At 36.5% G+C, this 21,066-nt stretch overlaps 1 protein-coding gene across 5 annotated transcripts in view; it reads right to left on the bottom strand.

The window, feature by feature from the left end:
• Nucleotides 1–3,330: 3,330 nt before the first annotated feature.
• wdr27 (WD repeat domain 27) overlaps nt 3,331–21,066 on the bottom strand; it is a 36,763-nt gene continuing 19,027 nt past the window's right edge. For 3 of the 5 annotated variants that reach the window (XM_023326892.1, XM_023326893.1, XM_023326891.1), the window contains 4 exons: nt 19,865–19,962; nt 16,833–16,935; nt 12,666–12,764; nt 3,331–6,078 (listed from right to left, as the gene is read on the bottom strand). In XM_023326892.1, coding sequence (XP_023182660.1) covers nt 5,965–6,078; nt 12,666–12,764; nt 16,833–16,935; nt 19,865–19,962 — 414 coding nt within the window. In that variant the 3' untranslated portion in view covers nt 3,331–5,964. Of the gene's footprint in view, nt 6,079–12,665; nt 12,765–16,832; nt 16,936–19,864; nt 20,993–21,066 lie in introns of those variants that run through there. The other 2 variants (XR_002752030.1, XM_023326894.1) reach the window with 2 other exon arrangements.

Raw genomic sequence — 21,066 nt, 5'->3', positions numbered from 1 at the left:
GACAGACATGCATACCAATCGCATCAATCCAAAGTAGTGAAGCCCAGCCACATGTGCTGTTAATTCCACCGCTTAGTTAGACATAATTTAAGAGGAAAACATAAAATTTCCTCTTCGAGGAAAAAATCCAGTCATAAAAGAAAGGAATTTACTAATGGTAGATGCTGAAACACTATCTTTGTTCAGTGAAAGGACTGAGTTTAGGTTGATGGGGTGAGTTAATACTCTAGAGAAATATGCAGACAGATGATGGTTTAGACTCGCATGCCAAACTATTATCTTATCTCCTCCTTGCACCTCGGTTTAATGGGACTGACGAATGTTTTAACCTCAGAGTAACCCGAGGGAAGACTAAACTCTGAAACAGGCTCCTCTTTAAAAACTAAGAGCAGCAGAAATATCGTAATACAAAATTTAATTAGACCAATGCATGCCTTTCCTTTCAATTTCAGAAACCAAACAGTGTTCTTAAAAAAACAAAGTTTAATCCAGGAATCTGGAAGCTTGTGCTATGTGCTCCTGTTTTCCCCATATTCCCGCAAACTCCACAAGGGTCTTGTGTTGATTTATTGGAGTGTTAAGCACCCGAATGTTTATGCCTTGTTCCCTGGATGACACCATCTGCTACTAATCTGTATTTCCGTCATCGTCTGCATACTGCAGAACTGGAACTGCTTGGGACACAGTCAAAGATGGAGACACTGATTTCTCAGTCTCATTACCTGTGTGGCTCCATCTGGATGTTTTTCCAAGATTTTCAACGCTGTTGGGCATCAGTTATATGCATAGCAGTAACATTTTCTAATTTCTGTCACACACATTTAGTGGCTGCTAAGGGTATGTAGTACTGTAAAACTGAAAAAATCTAGCACCATAATTAATAACTCAAACACCAAGCAGGCTGTATTTCTGTGTTATACTTTATTTTAGTTTAAATAAATGTTACTGCATTCAGGCTAAAACAAGCTGTGCTTCAAAAGATGTTTTTTTCTCTACTCACTCTTTATGCACCATGTAGGCAATTGTCTGCTAAGAATGATTAATGGATAAGGAAAGCTGAAACGGTTTATGCATTACAAACAGAAAACTGTGGGTGATGTCTTAAACTAAAAAATATTGTTTCATGCTCTTTTGACAGAAGGTGGTAGTTTTAACTAACCCTTGGGTCAAAAATTGTAACCCCGTTTATTGGCCAAAAAGAGGGTAAACGATACCTATTCTAAATCAATACGCAGCCCTTTTGAACTTTATAACAACCTGAAGAAATGTCACCAAGCTGCTAATATAAAATGAAAAAAAGAAATAGTAAAATGGTAACATTTTGATGCAAATGTCAGTGGGTTGTATAAATCAAATTAGTTTATATGAATGAGAAACTATTCTCTATCTGGTAAACCAGTGGAAACTAATAATAGTAGGATACTTCATGACCAAGAATTTGTCATGAAGGATAGGCCCCAAACACACAAAATATAATGGCTTTTTCCTTAACCTGAAAGCTGAGATCATTGTGATGAGACTGGTCCAAATGATGGTTAAAAATTGCAATCCAGTTCATGGAAATAAGTCTAGAAGGGGCCTCAACATCTTCATTTTGAACTATAAAACAACCTGATCAGACTTTACTGCACCTCTATTGCACATTAAAATCAGAAATAATTTGAAATAAGAGAAAAAAGATGGCAAAATTATTGCGTATAACAGCTGTAACATAAATGGGTTGCCACTAGAAACACAAGTGTTAGCATAGGTTTAGTCACTTTTGCCAACATTAGCATTTAACCTTAGTAGTTAGCAACACAAACTGCTTTTTACACCTTCATTAAAGTCAGTATATATCAAAAACAAACTGCTGGGTTACGCTGTCAGGACTGAGTTTGGCTAATTTGAACCAAACGTTGTTTATAGAACTGTGGCCCAATTTTCTGAATTTGAAAAGAGACTGAAAGCAGCTTTGGCATTCCTTACAAATGGTCATTTCCAATTTCTAATCTAATTATTATTATCTTTTCAACCCAAATACTTTTTGGAATCTAAGTTATGGTCATCACTGATCAAAAACATAAACTCACAACCCAGCTCTGTTGCCATATTTTTAAACCAGGACCAGGCAAACAAAATAACCCAGATTGAACAGTTTTTAACCTACTATGTTTTAGAGTGCACAGCTAACGTAATTTGTAATTATGTCTATTTTCTAAACAAATGCCGGAACGTCTCCATCACATTTTGATGTTTATATGGTGGTACTTTTTGAAGGAGAGAGCCCGTTTTCTTGGCAGTACTATTAAGTTTTGCAATATGGCATCTGAGCTGGATATAATGTTTGGCTTAGTTTTTGTGAATGCAAAGAACAAACAAGATTAAATGTGCTATGGGGAAGCATGCCATCAGAGTCGTTTTCCCGTTACATCATTGGAAGAAGATCTTGTCTTGGCTGAGGCAGTTCTCAGTTTCTCTCTGTGCAAGGGCAGTTCAATTAGGATCTTTGGTTTATTGACATAATTCAAACAGAATATGTAATGCAACCATTAATGATTTTTCGGGTCTGTATTGGCCATGTGATGGATTGGTAACTGGTTAATCTGTTTACTACTGGACAGAGGCCCCATGTGGTGTTTGTTGCCCCCGAGGGGTGGTAATGTGCCCTCCTTGGTCCTTCTGAGTTACAGCAGCCCCAGTGGTCTGGTGCCTGCCCAGCGTGTTGGGCTCTGGAAGGGTGCGGGGTACATCCTTTGTGTGATGCTGGGTAGTCTTGCTGCCTGGGGCCTTGAGGGAGGGAGCAGAGTCCTGGGCTTCACCGTCTCTTTGGCTTGGAGGTGGATACTCCTTTGCTTGACTAGCAAACTAATTTGTGGCTGCTCTACGGGGTGCATGTGTCTGTCTATGACCTTCCAGAATTGAGTCCATTAATCTCTGGCTGCTCTTGGCCGCTTTGTGTTACAGGCCTTCTCCTGGTGATTTTTTTTTGTGTCCTTTCATTATTTGGCATACATTAAAAACGTCACAATAGTTGAATGAATAGAATTTCACCTCACAGAGAAGTAGCTTTTTATTTGTGTGGAATTTGTCTATGATATTTGACTTTATGATCTGTCATTGATGCCTGTGTTGGTTGTGTTAACAGTAAGAGACTAGCAGAAATTTCTCAGCACTTTGATGCTTTATACCTGGCTTGTTTTCTGTTTGCTGCTGTGCTTAATTAGTGCTTTACAGAGCTTTATTTAATTTCCTAGACATCTCCCTTTTCCTCTCAAAGAATCTACATCATTACCTTAGTCATCCAAATCTTAACAACTGCTCAATAAACCACACATTGACTGGTTTTATGGTACAATTTATTCCATTCGATTGTTTTGAAACAATGTAGTAAAATGTTTAGAGCCCAAATCCCTTTTTAATTAATCAGCCAGAAAAAACAACGTCCTACCTGCTGTCCAGCTGTTTCTGCTCCCAATAAGGGAAAATTAGCAAGAGAGACATAAATGTATTTCATTGTTTTACAGCAAAATCCTGCTTTAATTCTGTCTACAACTTGAAGTTAGTGTATTTTATATGACAAAATGTAGGAAATTTCAAAGGATATCAAAATTTTTCAGGGGTTGTAGAAATTCACTTTCTGTAACTTTGAGTTCATTGTAGCATTTTGTGGAATATTCAGCTGATTGCTCACAAATTTAAGACCAAAATATAGCTTCAAGAGCATGTAAACTGAAATTTAAAGGGGTAATGAGACAACATTGTATGATATTTTAGCATTTGCATTAACACTGGGATACAAACAGAATGTGGTGTCAAATTCTACCCGATGTCCTAAATTTGTGCACGCGCTGGTCCAGACAAAGTTCTTCTAACAAACAGAATAAAAAACATTTTATGAAAAATTTAACTCTTTATCGGAATAAATGAGGGTTTATAGGTGTGGCCATTTTCAGCTACATCCCCATTCTATTCTGATGAGATTAACCCAGAGAGTATACAAAAAAAAAAAAAAAGATCTCACACAAAGGAGGAATGTGCGCATATGGCAATGTATAACCTTTGTCTAAAAAATGTACTCAGTTTATAAAAGCAGCAGTTTAATTCATTTAATAAACGCCAGAAACACATTCCAGCACGCAGATGGGGGGAGAATGCTGCTTCATAAATTTAGTCAAAAAAGACAATTTATTATGTTTTGTTTTCCTATTTTTCTGCTTGGAGGAACACTAAAGCTCACCATGATAGGATGAACCCAGCACTGCCAGTACATATCTGTCTCTGTAGCACAAAAACAGACACCAAATCCCACATACTACAGACAAACATAATCCTCGACAGACCCAACACCAGAATTTGTGATAAGAAATGTGGCAGCTACTAATATATGTTGAAATCAAAATAATAAAACAGATGGCAATCTGGCCTTGGAATCAATTAAAGCACATAGTCCAAAAAGACAGTATAAATCAAAAGCAGACTACTGGACAGAGAACAAGAAAGAAATGAGAACTCCTATGAATCAGCAACCCAGGAGAGGATTTATCATTCCATCTTCAGCACCAGCATCAAGTACAATATCTTTCCTAATGGATAGGAGATGAGTGAAGATGGAAACTTTAATATTTTCCAGAAAGGTAAAGTCCTCTGAAGCCTCTGAAGATTTGATTAAGTGTTGCAAAAATACCAGTAGTAGACGTTTTCTGGAGAAAACAGAAGCAAGCGGTTTGATATGATTTATAAAGTAACATCAACAGAAGAAAATATATATATTGTTTTCTTCTTGTATCCAAGCAGAGAAGAGGAGTGTGTTTATTTGCAGATTAGAGGATTTTCTGCTCCAACTGGCAATCACCAACCTCATGTCAGCCCTTCTAAAGTGCTTCATGGTCGTTCTAGATTAGAAAATCAGTGCCCCTCCGCCCACCCGACAAGGGTGGGCGGAGGGGCACTGGACGGGGGGCTAGAGTCCGAAAAACAACAAAAATCAACCCAGCAGAGTGGGCGGAGGCACAGGAAGGGCCAGGAGTCCAGAAAAATTCCCCCCAAAAAACAAAACAACCAGCCCAACCCGGGTGGGCGGAGATGCAGGAGGTAGAACCCACGGGAAATGTCCGGCGGGCGTCCGCGGCGCCGATGGCGGGACCCTCGGAGGAGGTCCGGCAGCCGTCCGCGACGAGGAGTCTCTGGGGCCGCACTCAATGTATTATGGCGCTCTAGCTACAAATTATAATCATAGAGCTAAATCTGCATTTAGGAATATATCTTGTATTAAAGACATTCTCATGTCCTTCAGACTGTTTTTAATAGACTACACTTGTGCATCATCTGCATAAAATGGAACTCAAACAACTTTTTGTCTTTATCCTGCGAACATTTATATTTATGTCATTACTCATGGTTCGGGGAGAAAAGATTTACTATGAAGCTACAAAAACTGAAGCCTGTTTTGTTAGTATGAACAGTAGGAGCATATGTGTTTCTGGCAGTCAAAAAGGTTGCACCCAGTTGATGTCATGCTCTGACATAGTGATTTGGTAAATAGTGGCCACCGCCTGTAATACTATACATCTGTTCCACATAAGTAACAATAGTTATTGTGATGCTTGAGTGTCTAAATGCTTAAGAAATTAGAATGATCTATAATAATGCTTTTGGCAAATTTATCTACTATTGTCAAATACAGACTTACCGCATTAATGTGGTTAACTCTGACATTCCTCTGACTCCAAGTCAGAAGGAAATAAGTAAACATTGGGAGATTAGCCAAGATGAACAAACTGCAATGTGTTGCTCATTTTTAAAATTCATAGCAAACAAAAAAGAACATACATCAGCAGTAACGCTTAGCGTGTTTTTGATCTTCATTTAGCTAAAAGCAACAGAAACAAAATACTTAAATTCTTCCTTTCTTATAAAATCCTTGCCTGTGGGTTTCAGCTCCCTTAATGAAAGCTGCCTGGTGTTTCCTGCAGCCAGCTGTAATTACTCAGTCACGTTAGAGATGCAAAGAACAGCAGCGCTGGTGTCATGGGACAAATGGGACCCTGTGCTTGACTGAAACAGTTGTAGCTTCCCGTCCAAGGTTCCTGTTAACAACTAGAGTAGTGACAGAAGGAAAGAGGGAGAAAGAATGACATCAGTGTCAGCTTTTACTTTCCTTTCTGGATGAACTTTCTTGACAAGCATGTCATTCAAGACACTTCTTTTTAACCTACTGATAAAAGGAGTAACAAACAGCCGTGATTTCCTTGTTCCACTGTGCTTCGAACCAAAGATGCCTTTCCCATAGAAATGATTGATTTTCCATGTGTCATTTATTATAAAAAAAATGTTAATCTAAATTCTGATATATGACATGTAAAACACTGAAGCTGCAGTAAGCTACAGTCAATCTCCACTATGGCCTCTATTCAATACTTAAGAGCCACACATAAAGATAATCGCTTTTTGATTCTAGAAAGTGCACTTTATTCATAAGTTTTCTGTGAGCCAAAAGACCAAGTAGTGGTAATGAAGCATTGCCGCAACACTTTCAATGCCAAACAGCATCAATGCCAGTAGGGATGGCCACATGATGTCACAGTGTAGTGCTAGTGCACTAGTTTGTTGATTGATATGCCAGCTGAAACTACTGTGCAAAACTATGCCAGATCCAGGCCTTACCTTAGGAAAAAAAAAGTTTTCATATGTGTTGAGTTTAAGATCCCAGCATTTACCAAATTATATAACCATTTGGAGAACAAAGTCATGGAGGAACCAGAAGAGTACTTATTTTTTAATCTATCTAAAAGTTACTACCAGCATCTGCATTACAGCACATTTGCTGGCTGTGAAAATAACCATCATTATGGTGCTACAGTTGGATGGTGAGAAAATGACATTTCTCTGGAACATTGTAACTGTTAGTTTTGGCCAACTTATGCTCAAGCTCCAAATCTCTGAGAAATAAAAACGGTTCATAACCTCTCTTAAGATAAACACAACCATGCTTCCTCACCTTTTCTCTCCATATTTGCTTTTTCTTCTATTCGTCTGTCACTATGTTTCTCCACAACCTATTGACTGCTCTTTGGCAGAGATGACAGGTACTTAACTCTCACAATCCCAGAATGTATTCTAGTGTAATGTTTGTGGGCATTCCCTATAGGAAACTTGCAATTTAAATACAATAGAGTTACTTGCAAGTATATTCATACATCCTAACTTTTCCATATGATACAATCACAAATTTGAATGTATTTTATGTAACAGAGCAATACCAATTTGTAAATATAAAGCGTTCTATAAGATACTTGGATATTGTTTCATATCCTGACCCTGATTAAACTCATTGGGTAATAAAACTTCTACAAGTCACTATATTTTTAGACTGCAGTAATTAAAAGAGAGTTGAAGTTAGGAAATGGGCAAAATTTTACTTTAATGTCTAAAAGCATCATCTAAATCAGGTGTAGTTGTTAAACTTTATTACACTCTAGGACAAAAATAACTTTACAAGTCGTTCAAAATAATAAACAGTTTCTCTGGGGATTCTTGTTTAATTGTCAGTGACTGTATTAATATTTTTTATGGCAATTTCTTTGGAGGTGCTGGCTGGTTGTAAAACTTGTATCTTTCAGAGAAATCTAACAGGAACAGAAGAAAACTACTTGGTAAAAACAAGACATTTGGCCCAGCTGTCTTCCAACATTGTTTTCCATGTACACTACAGCATTTTTATGCTGGAGAAATCTTTTACCAGCAGGCTGATGACTGTGCTGGAAAGGGGAGTCACACATGCTGTGGTCCGAGGATGACTCAAGCATCATAAAATGGAGAGAAGTTTATCAGTCTTTGAAGGGTGAAGGTTTCAGTCTACTTTGAATACACAAATGATTTCTAAGTGTACTTCAAGGCCAAAGACGAGCATGTTTCTTCTAAATGTAGCCAGGTAAAAACGAGAACATCATGTCTGTATATGGGTATCTGTTAAATGATGTAGCAGCTCACTTTACAGTGTCTTTAACCTTTAAGGAGTTGCCTTTTAGTCATCTTACTCAGGGAACTTAACAGTTTAGGTCTTTCCTCCCACACTGTAAAAGCAGCTATTTTAACTTCAACAGGGTCAGAGATCAACTCTAAAAGTCACTGCAACCTTTTAAATAAAATTGAAAAAGAACTTCAATTTATCTTATGCCAACATGGAAGATCAAAACTAAATAACTGTTTTTGATTAAAAAAAAAAAAGAAAAAAGCAATAGACTTTTTTTGGTTCCAGCAAATGTTTGCAACCCGACACATAAATCGTAAACCGGGAATTTGGGTGACCCCCAGGGCCAGACGTCAGCTTATTGCAAGATGATTTACTGGAGAAATACATGGTGGGGTCAGGGAGCACCAGTTCAAATGAGTTATCGAGTTTTCTTAAAAGCTGCACTTTGAAGAAAAGCAACCCTCATAGGTTGGGTTTCTGTTTAATGACTTGATTTGCACAGTCAGATGTCCTTATGCAAGAGATGCTTACGCAACTCTTGCACAAGCAGAGGATATATTGTTTTTCAAAACTATTTGCCCTTTAATAATCTGGAAAACCTTTATTCACACGAAAATAGAAAAAAATAAGTCTTGCAATTTTTGTTGATTTATTGTATTTTTACAGATCAAAGTTAAACTCAAAACCTTTGAGGAATGCTAAGCGAAATCAGATTGTGGACTTGCAGGAGACGCACAGCTCGTTACATAATCCAAGTTACTGTCAGCCATGATGGCTCAATACCACAGAGCACAAATCCATAGTTCAAAGCAGGAATAAATATGACACTTAAAAATGCAGCGTAGTTTAGATTTTCAATGGGTACTTTTCTTAAATATTGGAATCTTTGAGAGAAGGTGTCAGCTTGTTGAAAATTTACAACTGTGTTAATATGATTAGAACAGATTTTTCCTTCTACATGTTTTTATAGTTGTGTAGCACAACACCCACTAATAGCACTATAAAAGACTAATCTGTAATAAGAATCCCAATGGAGAAGAAAGATGGATTTGATAAATGGAAAAGTAGAGGGGCAGCCACAAGGCCAAGCTTTCACTATACCAACAAAGCAATAAAGCCAATATGTAGCAAAATGGTCAGAGATATATTTTTGGACTTAAGAGACATTGATCAAAGAGGAATGAAAAAAATATTTCTTACTCTGTCTGTTCCAGCACTGTGAAATCCTATACAAGGACACTAACTGCAAAAGGGGAGCTGCATGATACATTGACAGAAGGAAGCCAGTTAGTTTGGCACAGGTATTTCTTACTGTGCGATTTATTTCGCAATTCAAAAAAATGTATTCAAATAATATGTTAATGTTATTTCTGTACACTGCAGGTGGCAGTGAGTGCAGAAGGTGCTGCAATTGTTTATGGTGTGCTGGTACGGGAGACCTTTTCATACTTAAAATATTTTAAAAGCAAATTCAATTCTAATACTGACACTAGTATTACAACATTTTTCTGGGTCGACTTTGAAACCAGAGTACCCTAATTTCTGAACACTGACCACTTTCATTGTTAATTAATTCAGTTGCAAAGCATTTCTTTTATAAATAACTGCAGTATCACACAGAATGTAACATGAAAGAAAATATAAGGTGATCTCTTTAAGTTTCAATCAATAACCCAGATCCGGTGAATAAACTTTAAATAATCCAAAGACAAAATGTGGCAAAAAAAATGTTACCTCAAACAGTTATCTGTTGGGAGATATTTATATCTATTTATTCACAAGTGCATGGATGAACCAATCACTACAGTCTAACTTTGCTAGTTTTGCTGTAAGGCATTGTGCTCTGGATCAAACTTTATGACTCAGTCAATCCCTGCTAAGCAATACATCTTACCTTTTAAAATGCTAAAAGGCCACAAATGAATAATACAATGAAAAGACCTGGTGGGACCCCAGCTGTATGCTGTACTGTGCTGCAAAGAACAAAGATGATACAAAATGACATGGAGAGTAGTGAGAGCATGGAAGTCATTCAGATGATTCACTCTCTGCTCATCTAAGCTTGGATGACACTGTGTGTGAACTTTTCACATACAGCTGGTTGTCTTGGTAAGTGAACAAAGCTCTGCGCAAACTCTCTGTCACTGAGATTCATAATAATGGAGACAAGAAAGGCACGATCAAAAGTCCAGAACAGAAAATGGTGACTAATCAGCCATATTAGGATTATACTGATATTTTTTTTCTTTTCTCTTTCTCTCATTGTATATAATTCCTTAGATGAACAGCTTTATTTTAAATCAACAAGGAAACTCTTTTATTAGGTGTAGGTTTTGCACAAGATTGGAGAATCTTGTAGCACACCACTACTGTTTAATATTTAATTGTAGATGCTATACACTAGTAAGGTTATAAAGCAGAAGCACTGTGAAAGCCCATAAATAAAAATAAAATGAAATTATAATACAATCAGGATGCTTCCATTGACCACAGTTATAAGAAGAGTTGTTTTCATGATTTTTGAAGTAATGAGGTGGGAAACATGAGTGGAGAATGATTGGAGAAATATGCATTACTATCTGCCTGTGTCAAACATCAAAAGCTTCTCACAGCAGCAAATATGGAAAACAGGTGGTCCTGAAATGTGGCTAAACAGCAAGATGAGCACAGGTTGGGAAAAGATTTTAACCAACAGTTTAAATTTAGTAACCTAGTGTCCGAATCTTTTCGCAGGTCATCTTATTAGTCCAACTGTAACAATATGCAATTTGCTAAATATGCCTTAGATCTTAAGTGGCCCTTTGTATTCTGATCAGATTAGACTAAGATTCATCACAGCATCACAAGGTGAGTCTGACATAAATAAACCTTGCCCACATTAAAGAAAGAATAAAGAAAATAGGGTGCTTGCTCTCCATTTGTTGATTTGTCAACCAGCAGGCAAGGTGGGTGAAATGTCTTGCTCAAGGACACAATCACTGAGACGGATGCAGCGGGGTTCAAATCGGCAATCCACCGGATATAGGATGGTGTATCAATCAACACAGATACGATTAACCAGAAGAAAAGGTCCTTAGCTCATTCCAAATAAATTCAACAGAAAACCTGCAGGCAGAACTGAAAATGCATGTGCATAGAAGATGAGACTGTTTGGAGAAGAATGTAAAAATAATTTCTGTCTTCTTAATTAAGCTGTAATTTTGTTTAAACTTATGGAAAACAAGCAAGCGGTGAAGAGTAGAGGTAAATGGTGCTATACAATGTCTATAAACCCAAGCTGGTGAATCAGTATGTGTGAATAAGTAAAAAATAAATTAAATAGATTTTTGTGTAATTCTACACTAACACAATAAAAAATAAAGTATCTATCTATTAATATTTACACACTTTAAATAATAAATTGTGGCAGACATTGTACATATATTTCCCCAAATGGCACAAACTTGCATTTGTATTTGACTGTTATCACAACCTTCTTCTGGATGTACAAGAACAAAGCAACATGTCAAGCATCTGTGTAAAAAAACAACAGTCAAGGTTTAACTTAATGTGACATTATTTGAAAAAAAAAACAACAACAAAAAAACAAAAAAAAAACAGTGTCTGCTTTTAATTTGCGTCTTATCAAATAAAATAGAACATCCAGAAGAGCTGAGGTGGAACAAGTTTGCTCTGACCGATTAAGAGTGGTTTTAAACTGTGCAGATCATTGTAGCCGATGAATGGCTGTGGGCCAAGGTTTCCATTTTCGGACTAGAAAATCTGAAAATATCACTGTTGTGATGAAAAGTTTTCTCCAAATGGAGTTACACAGCAGATTTAAAACGTGCTGTGGGTCAAATTGGCGGTCAACTAGCCTCAGGAGTCATCATGTGGAGGTTGTGATTTTGGTACATATTTAAAAATGGTTCAGGTGCAAATTCCCTTTCTCTGAGGCATTACAAACAACTCTAGAAATTATCTTATAAAGAAATTGGTGTACTATTACATATATTAAAAAATATATACATGTTATATACAGTATATGCATGTGTGTTGTTGTTTGCTACGAGTGTGGAGCCAGTTAGATTTAAATGATTAACTATAGATCACCTGTTACACATTAAAATTTAAACATATATTTAAGGGAAATTTAAATAAAAATCATTGTTAATGTTGTCAATGTCAAAGTTCTAAAGGTTTTCTATATTAACTGCATAACAATAAAATAGAGTAAAAAACATATAAGTGTAAGAATCCTCCAAAAAGACTGGAGACTTTGATCATTCTGTTTTGCAAAATAGCTCAAACTTAATCAGACTGGCTGGAGATTCTCAGCAAACACAAATTTTCAAGTTTCATCAAAGATTCAAAACTGTGTTTTGGCCTGGTCTTTGACTGGGCCAATCCAACACCTGCATACGCCTTGCTCTAAAATCATTCCATTGCAGCTGTGTTTAGGGTCTCCTGTCCCAGTCACATGTCTTTTGCTGCATTTAACATGTGTCTTTTTTCTTTTCTGGATTGCTTTGTATTTAGTGTCATCCATCTTCCTATCAACTGTAATCAGCTTTCCTGTGCTTGCTGAAGAAAAGTATGCCAAAAGCATGACTCCACCATCATGTTTTATATTAGGAATATGTGCTAAGGGTACAATATTACAAACAATTTAGTGCAATCTGACTTTTTAATGAAGAAATTGATTAAAAAATGTGTAAAAGCTTACTGATACCTCTGGTGTTGCAGGGTTAAAAGCCACACTGAGTACTGTGTCTGAGTGTCTCTGGAGTTTGTGGAGATAGGTGCTGGCACGAATATCGTACACATATGCCTGAAATGACACAACCAAAACATTAGCTATTACCATCCATTGAAGCCCAGATGCAGGAGAATGTTGAAACATGGAAAGAAAGCCACAGTACCAGTCAGAAGATTATACACCATCATTATGGACATGAAAGTCATAACTTCTCAGCTTTCAATGATTTATCTGAAACATTTTTAGGATACTGAATAATAACACACAACTTCAGAAATATTCAAAATTAAGAACTGGGATCAAGTTTGAATTTATTGAATTTTTTTTGTACAGTACTGTAAACATACAGACTCAACAATAAACAAATGCTCGCTAATATTTGGTTAAATATCCCTTACCAGGTTTTACCACACAATTTAGTAGTCAACAAAAAGGTTTTGGAAAATGATGATTTTTGTTGGCATATTTATTGGTCACAATGGTTAGAAAGAACTCATAACCCATCAGTGATGTTCTTCAGGACAGTGCAGAGACCTATGGAGGGGCAGGGGCTCAAATTTAAAAAAGGGGCACATTGAACAAAAACTCCGTACAACACAACAACCCATATTAATCAAGAATCTAATTGGATCCTACTATATCATTGCCATCATGCGGTAAAATGCAAAGCAAATATAGTCTATATTTTCCCCAACAGGTATAAAGTTTCTGTTTCTGCTGCTTAGTCCTGGAGGGCTGAGCTTATCTGAGACTGTAGCTGTTAAACAGATCAGAGGAGAGACAGTCGCTGGTTATAAAGTTATGAAATAAGCAAAATTGCTACCATTTTACTAAATACGCCCTAATAATATCTATTTAACCTCTAGAACAACCTAGCTGCAGACTGCTTTATAGATCAAAAAACTCAAAGGGGTTAACTCTATATAATAGTTTGATGTCAGCACCTCTGAGACCTAGAATTATAAGACTGAGATATCAAGGCAAAGAAAACTCAGTAGCTGCTGGTAGGGGCCATTCAGGGGCCTCCAGACATTCATTGGCCTCCAGACACTCAGGGGCCCCTAGAAATGGTTTAATTGTAACGCAGACCATAGATCTAAACCTATAGCATCATTTATAGAGAATGACAATGTTATTACATTCTATTTAATGCATTCAGCTGAGAAAAATAAATAGTAAATTTAGGATTTAATTAGGAAGTTTACTTTGTAAAAGTTTAAAGAATCATCTTGATAGTATGATTGTTGTGTCATCATGGCTACAATATGTGTAATCTTTGTGTTTGAATTGGGTTTGTTCACAAATACATCACAGCAAATAACCAATAATCAGTGATTGATGTTAAACTCTGCCAATAAACCTGGTCTCCCTCTCACAGACTTCACCTTATCTATATTTAAACATGTTAGCGATGCTGAGGTTCTTAGTAGGACGGGTTCTGGAGGGAGGGGGGTTATGTCTAAGGTCCCATATTACCTTGGGCCGGCCCTGGAGGAACAGCTGCTGCAATGCGCATCTCTGGAATCTACCTGGAATCTACCTGGAATCCCCCGGTGGCCCCTGTCAGTCCCCCGATGCTTTGGAGACATTTTGATTCATTTCACTGTGGCATGTTTGGCTTTTTGCTGCGGTTCTAATTATTGCTACAATATTTTCTCTGATGTTTATTTTGTGAACTCTAAATGGGCCGAATCTTCCTTTAACACTTGAGGTTCTGCAATAATTTCTATTTATAGTCGCGAACCTCCAGCCCAGATCCCGTCAGCAGTGGCTTTAAACTGCCTGGTAGAAACGTTAAGGAGAAGCAGAGCGAACAGAGAGCAGGTGGTACCGGGTGGTACTGGGGCTTTGATCTGCGTTGCGACTCGGGGTGACAGTCGGTACCGTGTCTTATTTCAGTATGTCTAATATAAAGACAGACTTTCTTTATATCTGTCGGTGGACCGACTCAAGCTGCCTGTAGTGAACCGGACATTTAGCAGAATGATTAAGTTAGAGTCAGATGTTTTCTCTGCAGCTGAAGCATTTCTGAGTTTAGAGGCAAGGAGGGTTTTGTCCCACTATTGCAAGGACGATTATAAAAATATAAATAGAAACAGTTTTTCTAACGTCAACATCAGACCTATGTTTTTATTCACAAACCAGTGTATGAAAAAAATATTGTTGCCCATAATTTGATAGTTAGAGGGCACAAATCCGCCCCCCCCCTCCTTACCATGGACCCGGAGTCTGAACAACATGGAGGCTCTGAGAGTCATTATTAGACTGAGGGCAGCCAGACTAGTTTATTTTTACTAAATTATTATATTTAGCTAAATATTATTGCTGAGGGGCACAAACAGGCCTTCTGACATACAGATTAAAAATAAAAATATAAGAAATAAATTTTTTTGAAAAAAAAAAACACCTCAAAAAGGGCACTGGGGGCATCAAGGATAAAAAGGGCAGGGGCTCAAGCCCCCCCCTTTGCACATGCCTGATGTTCTTAATCTGAACATCTATACGTTACCTGTGTATTTTAATAGTTTGTAAAACTCTAATTGTCCTCCTGGAGGATTTTCAATCAAGATTTTGGGAAGTGTAAAACAATCTAGTGAGTCCTTCAAGAGTGTTCCTGTTCTTTTTGACCATGATTGCTTTTTGATTTATTATGACAAGTATAAATGTACCTGGCTTATAGATGTCTCAGGGCAGCCACAAATAAATACCCTGCAAAACACTACAAATATTCTCCCAGTTTCCAGGAAAAGTTGGAAATGTCCCATCTTAACTCAGATGCTCTAAATGTCCATGCTGTGCTGAATCCCCATAATTAATAACATCAACCAGAATGGATAGATTATTTCACTGCTTTCCACAAATACATATAACAGAGGAGAGATGGGTAAAGAAAAAGGAGTCTGTCTCTTCTGAAAAAGACTTGAAAGTAAGGGTAAGACACTGTCTGGAAAAGCAATTAAACAGCGCTACAAATATATGAGTGCTCTGTTTGATTTTCTTTGGGACAAATCTTGACTACAAATGAAAAATGTCCAGCATAAATGATTGTGAGCTTAAATGGACATAAAAGTGATAATGATACAGTCTGGAAATGAATAACTTGAGGTGCTGGAAAATAAAAAGCTTTCCATCCAGACAGGAAACTTAAAAGTCTGAAATAGGAAAAATAGAGTAGTGGAATTAAGACCTTAAAAAGAACAAAATTGGACAGAAATGTCTACCTTCACATCAGAATGAACCAGACAGCAGAGATAAGGAGTAAAGAAGGAGGGCTATTTTTGATGTGGTCAAAAGATTTAACATTTCACTTGCTGGAGGTTTTAGTTGAGTGATGTAGCTGTTTCATTAGAGGTTTGCTCATTAAACTAGTTTCACTGCAGTAAATTAAAGTAAGTAGAGTGCTTAAAATGTATTTAGGTATCATGATGAAACATGAGATGACATCCTGGCTGTCTCATAAGGTGGTTTGGGAAGCAAGTATCATGGCACATCAAAGCAGCATAACCACCCACTCTGAAAAATCATACAAAATTAAGCAATCTATAAAATTTTGCTAATACTCAAAATGCACTGTATGCAGCATATTTTGTGTATTAACAAAATAAGTGGTAAAGCTCAATGAATTTCTCAGTACAATATAAATTAAAATTGTCTTGCTTTTTGTGGCTTTTTGCAGTAACAGTGTGAAATGTCTTATTTTCAGCTAACAATGCTCTCTTCAGAAAACTATTTCCATCTACAGTGCTAATAAAAAGTAGTCTGTGTTAGAACTGTTACCCATTTAATGTCAAACTGAAACCTGATTTCTTTGATATAATGACAAACAAAAATATGAAACACAAAATAAGTGATTGCATAAATATTCCTATCAGACTGTATCTCTGGTGGCACAAATATGGATCAAAGGTTGTTAATACTTTGTAGGACCCTGTTCTAAAAATAAAGAAGCACTTCTTGATTAACCCAATGACGACCCATTTGAGAAAAACAACATGAGGTTCTCAGGGTATTTGAAAGAGAAGAAGACACCCAGGATTATGGTTCCTCCACCATATACAACATGAGGTTTATTTTCCACATACTCATCCTCTGTTCCAAACTAAATCAAGTTTACATGTTTGTTGCATAAACATAACTCACACATTTATCCTCAGAGCCAGAGGCAATGAATCGGCCGCATGGTGAGATGGCTGAGGAGCATGCATGGCAGAGATTCACATGGTTCTCATAACGACGCACGCATCTGTGGTAGAGATACACACAGTAATACAAAGTTTACATTAAAGGTGAAGTGAGTCATAGCTTGAATAATTAATTGATCAATAAACCCATCCCACAAAATGTGGAGGTTAATATATTTTTCACTTATCCTTTTTACAGTCGACATATTAAAAATCTTCACTTGAGTGCAAAGACTCAGGCTGATATGAAAAAGAAACAGGTTTCATTAACTTCCAAAAACCACTGGTGCACAAAAGAAGATCAGAACTCAGCAACTACACATTTTGAAGACATCTTAATCTGCTGAACACAAAGAGTTTAGAATGACTCAGGTCTAGATGCAGAAAACAGGGAAAAGACAACGATGAATGGGTCCCTTGTGTAACTTTTGGGCTACTTAATTTGGTCTGCAGCAGCATGTAATGTCTTTACCATGCCATAATACCATCAACAGCTGGCTAACCTAGAAATCCTATATGGGATGGCATGTTTGCAGGGCTGTGCTTGAAAAGGATTTGTATTTGAGATTCACATGTTTGTGTCATTAAGTTGGACTGAAAGAAGGTCATATTCAGTTGTGACCATTGAGAAATTAGATATGTGCAGTAGCAGCCAGGTATGGAAATAGACTTTATGTGGGATGAAGATAAAGCTTTGTCAGAACACTGATTTAGTGTAAGAGCAGTTTTTTATATTCTCAGTATGTGCCTCACTTTATTTAGTACGATGTTTCCAAAATATAGTGAACATGTCTTTGGAATTTAAGCACACAATACAGTAGGTTTCTGTGTAAATCTTTACGTTTTCTAATATTAAGTATGTTAAGCAATGTAAGTACAAATTATAGCTTTGATGAGGGCAAAATCCAATCACCAAGATAGTTAATTTAATACTTTAATATTTGTGCTTAAATAAATTTAATTTTGTTAAAGCACAAACAAAATTGTTTAATATTCAAAGTTTTGTGTATTCACATGTCAAGAGCCACATATACAACAAACATTTTGAAGTACCCAAAGTTTTTAAAGATCTTCAATGGCGCTATCAAAACAGTTTATCAAAACACCTTATTAAAATAGCTTCAACAGATCAGGGTTAAAGCTCATTTTATTTCTAGGTCAGAATGTGGCTGGAATGGTTCAGGAGGAAAGGTGCTGACATGAGTTCCACAAAGCCACATTCTCCGTGTTGTGTGAGTGATGATTATATGGAATTTTCCTGATGACTAACACAGACTGCCATAGTGGCTCTGATCCCTCTAAGTAGAAGCCTATATTGTTACTAAATTCACCTGAGTTCACAGTGTCAGTCATCGATCTAATAAACAAATGCAAATCAGCATAAATACTGCTTTTTGGTCCATAATTGATGTGAAACTTTGTATACTTTGTTTGTTACTTGTTACTTTGAATGATTTTGTGAAAGTATTTTTATGATCCATTTACAGAGTAATATAAATTCTATTCATTTTACATTTTTCTTTTTTTGTATTTGGATTTTAGTGGTCATTATTTGACAGTCAGTTGACAGGAAAGTGTGTGTTGAAAGACATGTGGCAAAGGGCAACAGGTCGGGACTCGAACCTGTGATGGCCGCATAATAGACTGAAGTCTATATACATGGGTTGTGTGCTTTAGTTCTGCAACACTGCCCCTATTAGACTCATTTTCTCATATTGAGAATACATACATACATATCCAACCATAATCAGTTATTTGTAATTTTATTAAGAATCTGACAAATTTAAAACTTGTTTTATGCTTGTGCGTCAATCTCCAACAGATGTTGGAGTTTGTGCAGCAAACACCTCAGAAACATTTTGGGTGTAACTAAGAAGCTACAATGTTTTCTACAAGATATGCAAAAAGCCTTAAATAAATTCACATTCATGCTGAACTGGAAATTGTAAATGTACTGATTTTAGAAAATCAGTGCATTTCTAGTCATACGGACCACTGAAAACGCTTTACACTAGAGCCCCATTCACAATCACAAACGTGCACATATTCATACATAGTACACACATCGATAGGCAACTTGGGTTTAGATAAACTATCAGCTCATTTGTCATCTTCTGTTTGCTTCCTGTCGATATAACCATAGCGATTTAAAGCATTTATGCTTACAGCACCTTTTACAGGTGAAAATCACAAAATGCTTAAAAAAGAGAAAAACAAACAATAAAAGATTGAAAAATTAAAACATGATCAACAAACAAAAAGAATAACAAAAAATTATACATACATAATATAATAATCATAATAATCATCTGCATGAGAATGCTTGACAATATGGTTGTAAAAAGTACGAGTTGACTTAGAAACAAAGTGAAATATTTGTCAGGCAGTGGGTTTTGACAGAGTCTGGGATGAGGAATTTGATATGAGAGGAGCCTCAGACTTGAAAGAATGCAAAACTTAATAATGCCTTCTATGAGGCCAAAAAGAACATTAGGGGATCCAAAAAGGTCTAGATAAATCATCAGCCTTACAAGGACATCTGTGAATCAAAGTCAGTTAATATGTCTCCTCAGGCATTAACTTTGGAAATTAAACACTTGCTAATTCAAACATCACATAAGGAATGCCTGTGTTATAAAAATCATTATGCAGTTGAAAAGGAAGGTTATTTTTTTATCTAGAGAATAACAAATGGGGGAGAAGTTGGTAAAAATGCTCAGTACTTGACTAAACATTCATCTAATAAAGATTATATTTAACAAAGTTTTGACAGGTATTCTAAATAGTAGCATCAGCTTTGTTTAAAATGTCATGGACAGGTTTATATTGCTGTACACACCAGTCAAACTGATTTAATGTTCTAAATTAGGTTTCCTTCCTGAAAAGCATAAACAGAAACACAGTAGAATACAAACAGCAAAAATTGTAGCAAAGGTTTGGTTGATTTTGTTTTACATAAAGTTGTCTTTCAGAAAACATATTTATACAAACCTCATTGTGCGAAGGTCCCACATCTTCACACCATCTGTAACTGCACTGGTGAGGAATAGGTTGTATGACTCTGGAGCTTGTGAGGTGAATGTGGATCCCTTTAAAATATGCAAATCAAAAAAAAGAATAAAACAAAAGATGTTCAATAAAATAACCTTTAGTAAAAGAACAAACAAACAAAACTTCTACATCCATATTGAATGTTTAAATAGAACAAAATGTTTCGGATTATTGTACAAATGTCAGAGAGCAAAGATTAACTTTCAAGACTGACTTTATTAAGGGGAAAAAATTACCCAAATCAGCTTGATTTCTGTGTGCAAGAGAAAATAACTCCTGAACCTAGTACTTAGTTGTGCTATTATTGGCAACAACTGCCAATGAAGCATTTTTTCATTTTTTTAAATAAAAAGTGCTGCCACCCAATCTGGATCTGAGTATTCTTGAAACAACAAACAGACAAGCAAAGGGTTATTGTTGGATGATATGGAGTAATGAGGTGTTTTATGTTAAATTGATCTGGGTCAATGGGGGCTTTGTAAGTAATGAATAGGATTTTTAACTGAATTCTGAGATTAACATGTAGCAGGTGGAGAAAAGCCAACACAGGAGAAATTTCCTATGAGTATGCCCCACAGCACACTGCTTGTACACACATCTATTGAGTGACGTCTGTCTTTTTTCCAACTACAAACAAACTTCTTGGTTAAATGAAAATAATTTTAGACTTAAATCTGACAGGATGAAGGATTTGGGGCTTTACTTTATGTGCAGAATAAAAACGTAATGAAAGCAAAATTTGTGTAAAATATGTTCAGCATAATTTCCCAAACTTTAGGTATACCACTGAAATAGGCTCCAACAAAAACATAGTTTCCACTCCATATCTACAAATAAATTACATTCATAACTTCCAAACCAAGTTATCAGATGATAAAGTTAGACATGTGAGCAAGGGAGAGAAAGAGAGTGCTGCTGTGGGGGTGTTATTTGTTTAGTTTTCCATTAAGAGTATGAGAACAGGAGTTCAAGACGGCCTTTCCAGTTTTCCGAGAAGTCCTCTGGTCTGATGAGTTCCAGGTGAATTTTGCAGAGAAGTGACGGAAATTTCAATTTCTGATGTCTGGACTGCTCGGGGACGACAAAGCAGAAGTGGAGGGAGATATGATGTTATGTATGCAGTGTCCAGCCAGTTGCAATCC

The sequence above is a fragment of the Xiphophorus maculatus genome, chromosome 22 (genome assembly GCF_002775205.1).
Source record: "Xiphophorus maculatus strain JP 163 A chromosome 22, X_maculatus-5.0-male, whole genome shotgun sequence".
Classification (NCBI taxonomy): domain Eukaryota; kingdom Metazoa; phylum Chordata; class Actinopteri; order Cyprinodontiformes; family Poeciliidae; genus Xiphophorus; species Xiphophorus maculatus.
This window is presented reverse-complemented; position numbering and strand designations above follow the sequence as displayed.